At 40.5% G+C, this 12,381-nt stretch overlaps 2 protein-coding genes across 3 annotated transcripts; both read right to left on the bottom strand.

Moving 5' to 3' along the window:
* Window positions 1-1,104: 1,104 nt before the first annotated feature.
* On the bottom strand, window positions 1,105-4,188 carry LOC145917910 (flavin-containing monooxygenase 5-like). Its single transcript, XM_083003219.1, has 10 exons — window positions 3,795-4,188; window positions 3,525-3,643; window positions 3,305-3,443; window positions 2,988-3,170; window positions 2,796-2,923; window positions 2,586-2,728; window positions 2,193-2,407; window positions 1,772-1,899; window positions 1,577-1,702; window positions 1,105-1,434 (listed from the first exon to the last, which is right to left on the bottom strand). Exons 1-10 carry the CDS (start codon window positions 3,910-3,912, stop codon window positions 1,180-1,182), a joined length of 1,554 nt encoding a protein of 517 aa, XP_082859345.1. The 5' UTR covers window positions 3,913-4,188; the 3' UTR covers window positions 1,105-1,179.
* Window positions 4,189-4,317: 129 nt separating this feature from the next.
* Window positions 4,318-10,722, bottom strand: LOC145917908 (SH3 domain-binding protein 4-B-like). Of its 2 annotated transcripts, XM_083003216.1 has the most exons (12): window positions 10,433-10,722; window positions 9,842-10,155; window positions 8,566-8,979; window positions 7,657-8,365; window positions 7,421-7,577; window positions 6,955-7,162; window positions 6,225-6,710; window positions 5,824-5,960; window positions 5,639-5,746; window positions 5,204-5,385; window positions 4,856-5,074; window positions 4,318-4,642 (listed from the first exon to the last, which is right to left on the bottom strand). In XM_083003216.1, exons 3-12 carry the CDS (start codon window positions 8,859-8,861, stop codon window positions 4,445-4,447), a joined length of 2,700 nt encoding a protein of 899 aa, XP_082859342.1. In that variant the 5' UTR covers window positions 8,862-8,979; window positions 9,842-10,155; window positions 10,433-10,722; the 3' UTR covers window positions 4,318-4,444. The 2 variants fall into 2 exon arrangements, with proteins under 2 accessions (XP_082859342.1, XP_082859343.1); XM_083003217.1 differs by lacking the exon at window positions 10,433-10,722 and having other exon boundaries at window positions 9,842-10,383.
* Window positions 10,723-12,381: the final 1,659 nt, after the last annotated feature.

Genomic DNA, 12,381 nt, shown 5'->3' with positions numbered 1-12,381 from the left:
ACCCCAAGACACTTGCCTCAAGGCGTACAATTTCCTGAATTCGTTACTTCGTGTTATACAGTCACTATTAAAAAATCGGGGAAGTAGATATTAACTTCATGCTTTTCTGCAAACGCTTTTAACATCACTTAATACAGATGAGCAGCACTGACTCCATTCTTTTGTGTTGATTGTGCAACACCTTTTCTATTACGCAAATCAACGCAAAATCAGTTGCAGATCTCATCATATTTTGATCACGACCAGTTTATTGCAAAGAACAAATATCACAGCCATCAATACCGGTGTATGAATAGTCGTGGCCGCGGTTCGATAAAAGTAGTTATGACCGATTTATGACAATGTACAATAATATTCCTTACATTAATCATTGTAATTTTTTAAATATTTTTGTATGTTTTAAAACTACATGTCATTCCTTGCAACCTGTGCAAAAATCATCAAAATCTATTGAGAAACGGCAAAGTTGTTAGCCTTTACTATTTTGTCGCATGGAAAAAAGTTTTGTCGACTAGCGTCTCGTTGGTGTTTTTTTACACATATCGTTTGTCTTCGTCGGTGCTCTTTGAATTGCCTTTTCTTGAAAAAAATCCAAAAAGATTCATTTTTTGCGAACCATTTGGTCGACTTTTTATTTGGCCATCCTTCTTTACATGCGGATAAAATCAAAATCCGTTGTATTCATGGACGAAAATAATAAAAGCAGAAGTTATTGTTCACAGGTTCTATACTATAGGCTATTAGTGAACACCAAAATTTTAAGACAGATGTGTGAATTTCAGTGTTTTAGATATTTCTGTGATAAACATATCAGTATTTCCCCTTTATAAAAAACGACATCCGCTTGTCTACCCTTTAAGTTGCTGATTTTTCGATTGTTGTAATAGAAACTAAAAGTTAACGTACATATACAGCCTATCTTTTGTTACAACTCAAGCTGCATTGCGTCTTAACGGAACATTTAGTATGGGCTACTTGCTTATATCACACATATAGGTACGCACCGAAATCTACCACAAAATCGACCAAAACACAAGCATTTGTTTTGCAAAATATATTAGTAACAATCACGTTTTTATTCAAACGACACGCAAAACTACGGTCAAGCTCAAAATTCCTGGCAATGGCGACTGGATTTATTGAATGAGGTAGGTCTATTTCATAGCTAAAACACAAAACTTATATTGACTTGGTGGAATTCGTCTTGCTGGAAGATGACAAACGCATTCCTCCCATTCCGTTTGCGATTGCATTCAGCGAATATTCCCTGGCCTTATCCCACTTATGTTCTCCAATCAGGCGAAAGTGGAAAGGCAAAGCTGGCCCGAAATAAACGTTGAAAGCAAGTCGTGGATCAGTGAAAAGAAGTCTCCAAAATGATGGCAACAAACCCATATAGCTGGCCATAGATTCGCGATACTCAAGAATTGATGCCTGTAATTAAAAAGAAAACCTTATTGTCATCAGTTATGAAATTAAAAAAAGAATTAGCCTAAATCCCTTTCAACAATCAAAAAATACAACCTTTTTGAAAGTGCATTTTATGCAACAGCTTTTAGTGCAAACATAGCCGTACCTTATACAAGTATTCTCCATTGCACTTTCTTCTAATCACGTCCTTTTGCTCTTCACATAATTTTTCCATGTCTTTTCGGGACGGCAATCTTCGCTTTCCAGAAAGCACTTCTGCCAGGTAACGACTCTGAAAATACAAACTTGTCTTTATATTTCCAATCCAATAATAAAAGACGTTGTGATGCATGTACCCCACCTGGAGCTCAGCGGTATTATTGATCGGACCGTTGCCGATTGGAATGAGACCGACAAAACTTAACGTGGACGGATGCTTCATTTCGATGGGGAAAATCCACCAGTGCAGTTTTCGTTCGGTGACTTTTTCTGTTGAGGTTTAAATAAGGACAACACAGATTTTTTTAACCAAGCTAACGTGTTTGGGGACAAATCACGTGAGCATGAGGATAATTTTACCAATTAGTCGGAAAATTAAAGCAAGTAATTTGGCAAGGCCTACAGAAATCGTTGATCCTTCTGTAACAATGAAAGTTAAACTTTTTTGGATTTACTTGAAACTCAAGCACTATATAAATAAGTTATGAGAGCATGACAGCTGAATGTCGGCCCAAAATAAAATACAAACGATGTTAAAATATTATACTTTCTGTGCATCTTACCAGCAATAACATCTTTTGGCAAGAAAGGAAACTTTGACGTATACCCGGTGGCGATTATGATGACGTCGACATCGATAGTGGTGCCATCGACAAGTGTGGCCGTCCGCTCCTCAACGCTTTTTACACCAGAAACAGCCTTAACCTGACCGCTGTATAACTTAATAGGCAAAGTATCGTTGACTGCGACCGTTGCATGGATACTGTCGACCGGATAGCTGCATTAAACATATGAACATTTTGTGTGTTACATGAACACAAATGAATGTATTATTTACGGTGTTTAGACGTTTTTGAATGATAAATGGTATTGGTTATAAAGGTACTGGTATATGAAGGAGGGGATTTCCAATTCGGCAACAACGAATAAAGCAAATACTCTGGCGAAACACTTACTGTGACGTAAGTCCGGCGGCGTTGTGGTCGAAACGTTCTGCGATAAGTCGTAATATCTTTCGACGTATAATCCATGCCGGTGCAAGACGTTTTAAACCAGCGTTGAATCTGCTCATGAGAGCAATGTCCAATGGCAATCCACCCTATTTAAAGAAAGTATTTTGTCATAAAACAATGATATTACTGTAATAATACTACAGATGTGCTTACGTATGTAATTCGTGGCATAATCCATGTGCCATGGCGAGCACTGAGGTGTACGCTTTTTGTGAAATCCGTACAAGCCGCTGCGATGTCACAGCCTGAGTGGCTGGCCCCTATAATCAGTACCGACTTTCCTGCGAAATTAGAAATGCTTGTTTTCTGAAGATCTTTAAACAAAACCAACTTTATCTATTTTACCTTTGAGGCTTTCGTCTGCGTTGAAATCCCCACTGGAACGAATTTCACCTGAAAACTTGTCCCTCAGTCCGGGTATGTCCGGAGGAATTTGTTCGTGAAACTGACCAGTTGCAACCACAACAGCCTGAAATTCCTGCTCAACTTCCGTCTGATCTTTGGTGCGTGTGGACACAATCCAAGATCCTGCAGTACAACAGTTCAAAGAATTTTAGCAACATAAATGAGACCCATTTTGGTAATTAGAAAAGTTATTACATAGCAAACATATGTGAATTGGAGTATGAAGATTCGTTAACAGTCAGTAATGGCGAGCTCACCACTTTCATCGTAGCTGGGTGATTTACGAACGGAAGTAATTTCTGTGTCAAACACAATATGTTCCAGTAAATTAAAATGATCCACGTACATCCGAAGATACTCCAAGGTATAATCCTGCCTTAAATATGGCGGCCATTCCTACCAACAAAACGAGATTGTATTCATTGCAAAATGTACACAGTGATTAAAAACATCATCAAAAACAATGTTAAAAGTAACCTTTGGAGCCGGAAAGTCGGAAAAACATGAGCCTTCCTTGCTAATGTTTGTAACCAAGCTGTCGTATATCTGTGGAATGAAGCCAGTCCGTTTCCGTTCTTTTGTATTCCAAAGTCCACCTGCAAACAAGTAAACAACTCTTCTACACCATTTCTTTGAGAATGAAAGTGGTCTTTTACAGCTGAACTTAATTTAACATGAAATCCAATGTTCAGTAAACTGTTATATGTTTGCCTATTGTTTTTGAACTGCTGTACAAATGAATCATACCTATATCAGATGCTTTTTCATAGCATACTGGCGTCAGCCCCCATTCCAGGCAAGCCTTGACTGTACTTAAACCAGAAACTCCGCCCCCTATAATGCAAACTTTTTCGATACTGCCCATCAGCAACTACCAACAATCACTCAGCGGTACAGCAAAATCAATCCAACCCAACCGTTTCCCGTGAGTGAACAAAGCACTGTGCGCCTAGCGTCATGTACGCATTTCGTGCTGCAGATCAGTCACGCTTGGCCCACATTTATAATTCAGCTTCATGACATCGGCTCGAGGCAAGTCAGCTTCGGTCAGTCACATCGCCTTTACAAACACTAAGGAACTTGCCTAAAGGCGTACAATTTCCTGTGTACATTAATTCGTGCTGTAGAGTCGCTATTAAAAAATCGGGGAAGTAGATATTAACTTCATGCTTTGCTGCAAACGCTATAAACATCACTTAATACAGATGAGCAGCACTGACTCCATTCTTTTGTGTTGATTGTGCAACACCTTTTCTATTTCGCAAATCAACGCAAAATCGGTTGCAGATCTCATCATATTTCTTATCACGACCAGTTTATTGCAAAGAACATAATAGATCACAGCCATCAATAAGTGCATAGAAGGGCGACTGTGGACAGTAGCAAAGAAATGTCCGCTACAGTCGTGTGTCGTAGCAGCGCAGACAGTCAATGGATGAAATAAAAATAATAGATGCCGTCACGCATGAAAGCGCCTTCCGTGGGAAGTCAAGCATGTCGTCTAAAGTCGAGTGTAGTTTGACGAGTGCTGCGTGATCATCTGCAATCTCTCTTTTCCATGCCGATAGAAAAGTCCAAGCGCCTTTCCAGGGGTCCTGCACAGTACAGGAAAAATTTTTTTTTTGATGAATGCATATTTATTTGGGTACGGTTTCAGAGCCTTTTAGCAGTAAGTCACTTGAAGCTATGTATTGACTGAATGAAAGCGTGTTAGACATCACCATATACCTAATGTTGTTTATTTTGAAACATTGGCCATAAACGTATCATAAATGTCTTGCGGTTGCTAATATAACAACGGTTCCTACCAGTTTGTCGATAAGCTTCGTTGAAGGTTCAGCTTCGTAATTAGTGTTGGTGAGGTTGGTTGCAAGCGACGGCCAACGATTGGCAATCGCAATGGCAACAGTAAAGAGGCAACAATCGACCAACAGCCCAACGGCTAGCTCATATTCATCCGCGTAGAGAAGTGATTTAATGATTTCCTGACAGAAGGACATGCGCTGAGGACCGGCCGAGCAATGTTCCTAAATGAGATGTCAAGACATTAAATATATGTACATAGGTGCACACAGGTCACATGTAATATAAAAATATGTGAATAGATGTATTGGTTTGTCTTTGAGCAATCTGTTTTATGTGTTTACATATATTACCTTGTATTTTGTCAGAAAGTAAGCTATCATGTCACGTCTATCGGCATGTTCTATTTGTTCTTCGTTCGCTGCCATCATAAAAGATTTCCCGAACTGTAAAAATTTCATTACTTCCGACCAGGCGATGTCGCTATCGACCAGTTTCTTTTGAATTCGTGGAAATGAATAGTTGAAATGTTGCACTGCACCCAAAACAGTTGACAGTAACATAAATATTCCATTTTATAATATCAAAAATATAACATAAATAGTGTTTAAATAAAAGAGAAATTTTCAAACATGATCTTCAATTTAAGTTTTTACTTATTTTGGCAAACCACCAGAACCTGAAGAAACGAGCATTAAACTGACCTAATATTATGCCTGGTTCATAGCAAGTTATGTAAAGTGTATACGTAAAATATATACGCGAAAAGTTTATTGAATTGTATTTACCGGGTTCGGTGACTGCTTCTATAATGCTCATTGCAGTTGGCCTCGATTTGTCCCATTTGCAAAACTCGTCAAAATCGATTTTGCGAACATGATTCGTTTGCACAAGCCCTGTAAAGTGCGTGGAGTATTGGTTGGTTTCAAGTGTACTTAACTGGGTTTCAGACTATGAAACAGTGCCGTGTTACCTGTTTTGTGTTGTGTGTAAACAGGTAGACATTCAATTTTTCTGTCCTTGTCATTCATGATTAATGTTTTATCGCTGATGACGACAAGGTAGTCTGCTTGGTCATAGCATACGAGATAGGGATTCAATAATCCTTGTCTGATGATAAATAAACATAGATTTACTTATTACAAAACTGCATTCAATAACGTTTCGAAATGCTTCACTAATTGGTTTAATTTAGCTATGCGGGTATCGCATTGGTAACTTGAGCTATTACGACCATGTATAAGAAAGTTTGTCTGTTCATGACATGCCACAATAGCTTACAAAAGTTTTGAACAATTTAAAGCCGAAATTATGCATTGTCAATAAAAATAAAAAAATATCTTTAGAGAAACCAATGTAATCACATTAACCAACCTGCGTCTGTCATTGCGTTGCCGCTGTGTGATTGCTAGACTTAATGGACAAACAGAGCGGGTTAACCGGGGCGCCGGTCGCCAACTCAATCCTAACTTGTCTGTTAGCTGAAGCTGATTCCACAGAAAAGGCAGGTCGCCACTGTTGGATGGATTCTGTTTCTTTAGACGGGGGGAGGCTGCGCGCAATTTGTCCAATAGCACTGGTATATCGCATTTAAGTTTTCGTTTTCTGCGATCTTCTTTACCGGTCACAGTAAGGACGAGCATACTATTTTCTTTTCTTGGGGTGGTTTGTTCAACACCGTCCGTCGTTATCCTCAGCTGGAATGTGAAGTCACGTCTCACGCAAGTAAGAGCGTCCTTACACGACAAAACGAAGGCATCCACCGATAAATGTGAAAGTTGAGGGGTCTGGACCTGAATATCGAACGCCTGCATTTCTTGCACTGGCATTGAGAAACTGTTCCACCGTTGAAGTTTGAACCTAGAAAAGCATGTTGTAGTCATTGCAAAATTGCAACGAATTCAGGAAGACATTTATTGACAAAAGATCAATTTTAAATCAGAATTAATCTTCTAATGTTAACATTTAATGTTTGGGCGGTTTGTTTTCCCACCAAAACTTTTTTTCCACCAAGCTCTTCTTTTCCAAACATATGCCTTATTCTAAATCCTTATAACCAGGGCGATGATATTAAACATACACAATTGTTTGGCAACCCACTTACTGCTGTGTTGTTTCGTGCGTAACATCCAAAATTGGAGGAATAAAGCTGGTGGGTGAAATCGAAACGCAGCAAACCGAATCCGACTGAATTTGTTTCGGGCCGTATACCCCAACGCCGAAGATTTTTTGAGTAACAAAACTCCACGGTGTAAATGCAGGAAACTTAACAACTTTGATAATGGGAACCACGTAAACTCTATAATAAGCATCTGAAAAAAAATTGGACCACTTTTTCGAACGGAAATAGAACGCCACTGTAACCTATATATACACATTGCAACATGTAACAATAAGCATTTCTTCCTAGAAGAATGATATCAAAGATTTTTCCGTATTTTTTCAAGTTTTTTTGAAAATATTTCAAGTTTTTTTTTTAAATAGTAAAAGAACGAAATCTTTTATAAGTTTCACTCACAAATGAAAAACTGAATTGTGACTTCCTGAGGTCTTTTTGATGAATATTTTACCTGAATCGCGAACGAATCCTTTCATTACATCCAGCGTAGCCTGAAGAGTATCTCCGAATTGGAAGCAGGTCTTGACTTCACGATAGTTGTGTCCTTGTGTATCGCTCTGCAGACACGTCATTACAAACGCGTGGGTTCCTCCTTTGTTGTCGTTGACCTGAATTCAAATATATTATGTCTTTCATTTCGTCTGTATGGTTAAACCAACAGTATTTCTTTGTTTTTTCTGAACGTACATCGTCGACAAATTTGGGCGACGTGGTTTTGAGGTTGGTGCTCAGTTGAATCGTAATTTCGTGATCGCACAGTTGTTCGTCAACGAAACCCAGCCGGATAGCTGGGCCCGCGTGGGCAATCTGTTGTGGTTGCAGGGGATTATCCAACCCCTGCAGCAGAGTTTCTACCTCAGGAGGGTCTTCCAGTCCTAAGACGATTCTCCCGTCGAAATCCTTTGGTCCCGTACAGGATAGGAATGCTGTGTTCGGCGGAGATGAAGAGGACGAGGAAGATGTTGTTCTCTTCTTGCGCGAGGACGTGCGTCCCTTTTCAATCCGGGAGCTGGAGTGACTTCCCGACCGTTCGCGGAACTTCGAGCCAGTGGTGGGTGGGTTTGTGCAAGCACAGCCTGCTGGTAGTTGGCGCGCGTTGATATGCAGCGACACATCAGTGCCTGGCACACGCACGGTTCCGCCTGAACGACCCACAGCGCACCACACATCTCCTGCGTAGGCTGCGGACCTCGATTGTGGACTGAGTTCGTTCCCAGATGCCGGGGTGCTGAGCGGTGTAGAGTCGATGAGGTCTTCAAATGATTTGTAGAAGCTTCCGTTTGACTCCGGTTTCTCAGCTATCGATCCGCCAGCCCAAGAGCTGGTGTCATTCCATGACTGAACATTGGGCGATTTGTGCATCGGTGTACCGGGGTTACTCTTTGATCCTCGGCGTCTGTGTGTAAGAGCTTTTGCCTTAACTCGGATTAGGTGCACATACATTTTCGGCTTTGTTTGAGGAAAATGCGAAAAACTTTTTTACACAAGATTTTTAGAAAAAATCTAGTGCAAAATTTTTAAAACTTTGTTAGTTGCACACGAAAGATCTTATTCTCACTTTCGTAGTATTATTTTATAGCCCTTGAAGTGACTTACGCAGTCTTGAACATCTTCACTGTCTGAGAAAACGCCAATTGCAGAGAGGCTCTCCCGCCCCGCTTTATTCTGCTGTGACCTGCTGGTATGTCGAACGAAGAAAATGAACGCGCCATAGGCTTTTTCCGGGAGCTGGGACTGGGCGGCATTGATACCAACTCCTCTTGCACAGTGGGCAGTGACTCCACGGTTTCATGACTTGTTGTTTCCGGTTCCTCTTTGCATTGTGTGCTTTTTTGTTTTGTTTCATGGTCGGTTGAACAAGATTTATCGGAATTATTCTGCTTACTATCCATTTTCAGGTTGCTTGAGTATTTGTTGGACTCCTCGCACTCTGGGGTAATTTCATTCCAAACATTCAGGACATCTAGGGATTTCGGGCGATGTCGATATCCCGGTGGATATCTATTCGTTCTGCAACAGTAAATTTGTAACGCGATCAACAACATGAAATGTGCGTATCTTGAACCGCTGTACATATGCTGTAATAAATTTTTAATTTTTTCTGTGTTTTAGTGACAATACTGTTAAATTTTTAATTTCGTTGTGGTCAAACTATGCGCGACAGTCTGCGATTTTTGCAATAAAACAAGAATAATCTTATGGGTAACACAAATTTCAAAATGGACATTAACGATTCCCAAATGGTGTGATTTATTTCCGAACGTGATATATTTGGTTGCCAGAGTCATTACGTCAAGCTCACAGACCGTTTAAGTAAATTTCCCTTGTAACTAAATTAGAGTTCGGTCGAGCCTGCGCCAGAAAAGGAACCCACACATAAGTATGTAGTGTTTCACTACGTCAGGGACTTTTCAGTGGAATGCAACGAGGAACAACCAACAACAACCCTAACATATCTACTAATAGGAAAAAAGTACAATTAATTTTGTTTATGTTGGTATGACGTTACATTTTTTAATGAACGTTTTAAGTCAAACATTGACTTTGCTAATTGCCATAAAAATGCACTTGGGTTGATTGGGTCATACGCGTTGATCATCGAACAAAGGATATTATCTTTGGTAACAACAAGCGATTGAATCATTCGTCCGCTCACACGTAGGTGTATGTTATTTTTAACTTCGGCGCTGGCAACTCGCTCTGACGTCTCCTTTCCGTGTACAAACAGAACGTTATAAGATTTACTTTGCAACAGTTTCATTGGCAAGCGACATATGCTATGTTTGTGCTGATCGCTTTTTATTTGAATATCGGCAAACAAACCAATAAGTATAGTTTACCCAACGAAAAAAAAACAAGTAAACAAACTTACGTCGGCTGTTTGATGGATTTCAAACAAGATCGTCTGAACTCCTTGCCGCTTTTCCGTTCTATTCCCCTTGTCTGTAGAACCTTCAAACACTTTCATTTACAAACTGCTTTCTGCTGTAAGTAGTTGTAACACTTCAACTGCGCGAGTGACTCTAACTTGCTCCACTAGGTTTTAACGCTTCATGGCGCGGTGCCGCTTCGCATGGCATTTGTGCTGGTTATGTGTAGGTCGAATGACAACAGCCGACCCGCGCCTGTGTGTATCGCCGCTTTCCTTTGCGTTCGACACTGGTAGAATCAGCAGCGATGCGTCACCTGTAAAACAGTCAAACCCGAACAGTTGGAGGTGGAGCCGGAAAGCAACGTCATACCGCAGCGGCTTGCGTTTTAACCATTGCAAAATGCCACGCCGTTTGCCACTGAAAGATCCTCATTCGATGAAATCGAGACCAAACAAAGGAAAGGGCAAACAGAGCAAATACGAAATCCACACAACCTCAAGTGTTAAATAGATGTAAGCTCACTATGGTGAGGGTGAGATATTGCGATTGCGCTGGTATATTCATAATAGCTGCACAATAAAGCTTTGTACCTCTTGTGTTTTTCCCTCGAAACTGGATCGTCCGTAAGCTTGGTCTTTCTAAATGCGTAACTTGATCTCAAGGTTGCTTGTCAGCTTGGAAAGGTTATTACAACGGTTTCCCTCCACTTTTTACGGTGCGGTGAATTCTCTGCCCAGTTATCCGCGAACGGCACAGTCATGCAACGGTGGTCATATAACAGCACTTCAGCACGCGACTAAACTAAAGGTTTTGCTATTGAAAGAAATTGACAAGAACGCTACATTTGGAATGAATGTATCCTCTTAACTGCAGATTATACACCTGGCTGTTTCTTAACTTGGTTTAGCTTGCAAGTAACAAACTATATACCTTATGCAGTTGCTTCGTATTCCTGTTTCATCTGGAAAAATTGCAATTACACAAAGTGGTAAAATTTCTCTACACAAACGTTTAAGTTACTTCGGAAGAGTTCTCTAAAACGAGACTTCTTCGCCACAACGCACCTTGCACTTGACCCGGACGCCGAGTCTTATCAGTCTGTTATTCTTAGACTCACAACTGACAATTAGATCACAATCAACCTCTGATAACAGTTAGATCACAATCAACCTCTGATAACAGTTTGCGCAAGTTGGAGCCTGATATGCTAAGGGAAGATGATTGCGTACAACCATGTCTCTGATCAATAATTTTGCTCTCACCAAAATTAACCTAATACTGAGGTTTGGGCCAAACATTTACTTTTTATAAAGTTTATCACGTTCTCCTCACCCTAAAAACAAACACTGCACATACAATGCGTTCTCTCACCACGCTCGTGAACAAATGGCCCATGACGGCTCAGCTGGCAAATCCCTGGTTCGTGGCTGGTACAAGGGGTTTTCTAAACACCTCTTTTAAACAGACCACAGTCTGTTGCTTTTACAGGCACCGTTTGCCGCTTTCTAATAAAACAAAGGCGACCAAACTTATTGCATGGTGCGTGGTTCCATCTGTCACTGACACCGAGTGCGCAACCGTTTGCACTTGATTTGGTGAGACAATTAACTTGGCTACAGGCGAGAGCACGTTTGAACGACTGCGTATCGACGCTGCCCAGGGGTAGGCTACGGCCAGACATGACGTTACAGTGCGTGATCTGGCACCGAAACTGAAATCATTGAAGCAAAAATGCAAATCTCTGTATTAGTGAGGCTTGAAACGAACCTTTCTATTTTAAGTCTGGCAATCAAATAGTTTGGCTGGTCTCAACAAACGGCTATTAGGTTCAAATTAGGGCGTATTGATGTGCACTGCAGTGCTACTCAATAAATTTTATGACTAAACTGACGATATAACCTCCTCATGAATGTAAGCAAAGAGCGATTCCACCTGGAGCTTTACGGTCACGTTTTGTAGTTATTCTACAAAGTGATGCAAAAATGGATCTGTCGGAAACCTGTACTTGTTGCTTTCTGCTTTGTCAATTCAGCAATAATATATTTGCATGACATAGATAGTGTTTTTTACCATTTGTCTGTTTTGATAACGATTCTTAAGGGTTACCTACTGCGCCGCTGGAGGGCTTGATTAGTGGTAACTGTTCCGGCGGTTAATCATAGCTTTTTTATTACCGAACCGGAATTCGAATCCAGGATATTCTGATCCCGACCAGATTTTCTACTTAGTACCAAGGTCGGGCGCCTTGACTATGGTTGCTAAACGCTTTGTGACGTAACAGTGGAGTGTACAGTGCCCTCATGCGGTTACGTTTTACTGTGGCCTATGTCACACAGATTTGAACATTGATCATTATTCAAGAAAAGAAGAACAACTAGAGTTTCGTTCGGTTTAAAATACTTCCAGTATCATCAGTAAACCGAAATGCTTGGAAAAGTTGACATTAGCAAGAAACACTGCAAACAACCTGCGGGAACGCAAGGGTTTTACGACGACATAAAATGCAGATGTGTGAGTAAAATGCATGCACGGATTTATC

Source organism: Ascidia mentula, chromosome 1, assembly GCF_947561715.1.
Source record: "Ascidia mentula chromosome 1, kaAscMent1.1, whole genome shotgun sequence".
NCBI classification, from domain to species: Eukaryota; Metazoa; Chordata; class Ascidiacea; order Phlebobranchia; family Ascidiidae; genus Ascidia; species Ascidia mentula.
This window is presented reverse-complemented; position numbering and strand designations above follow the sequence as displayed.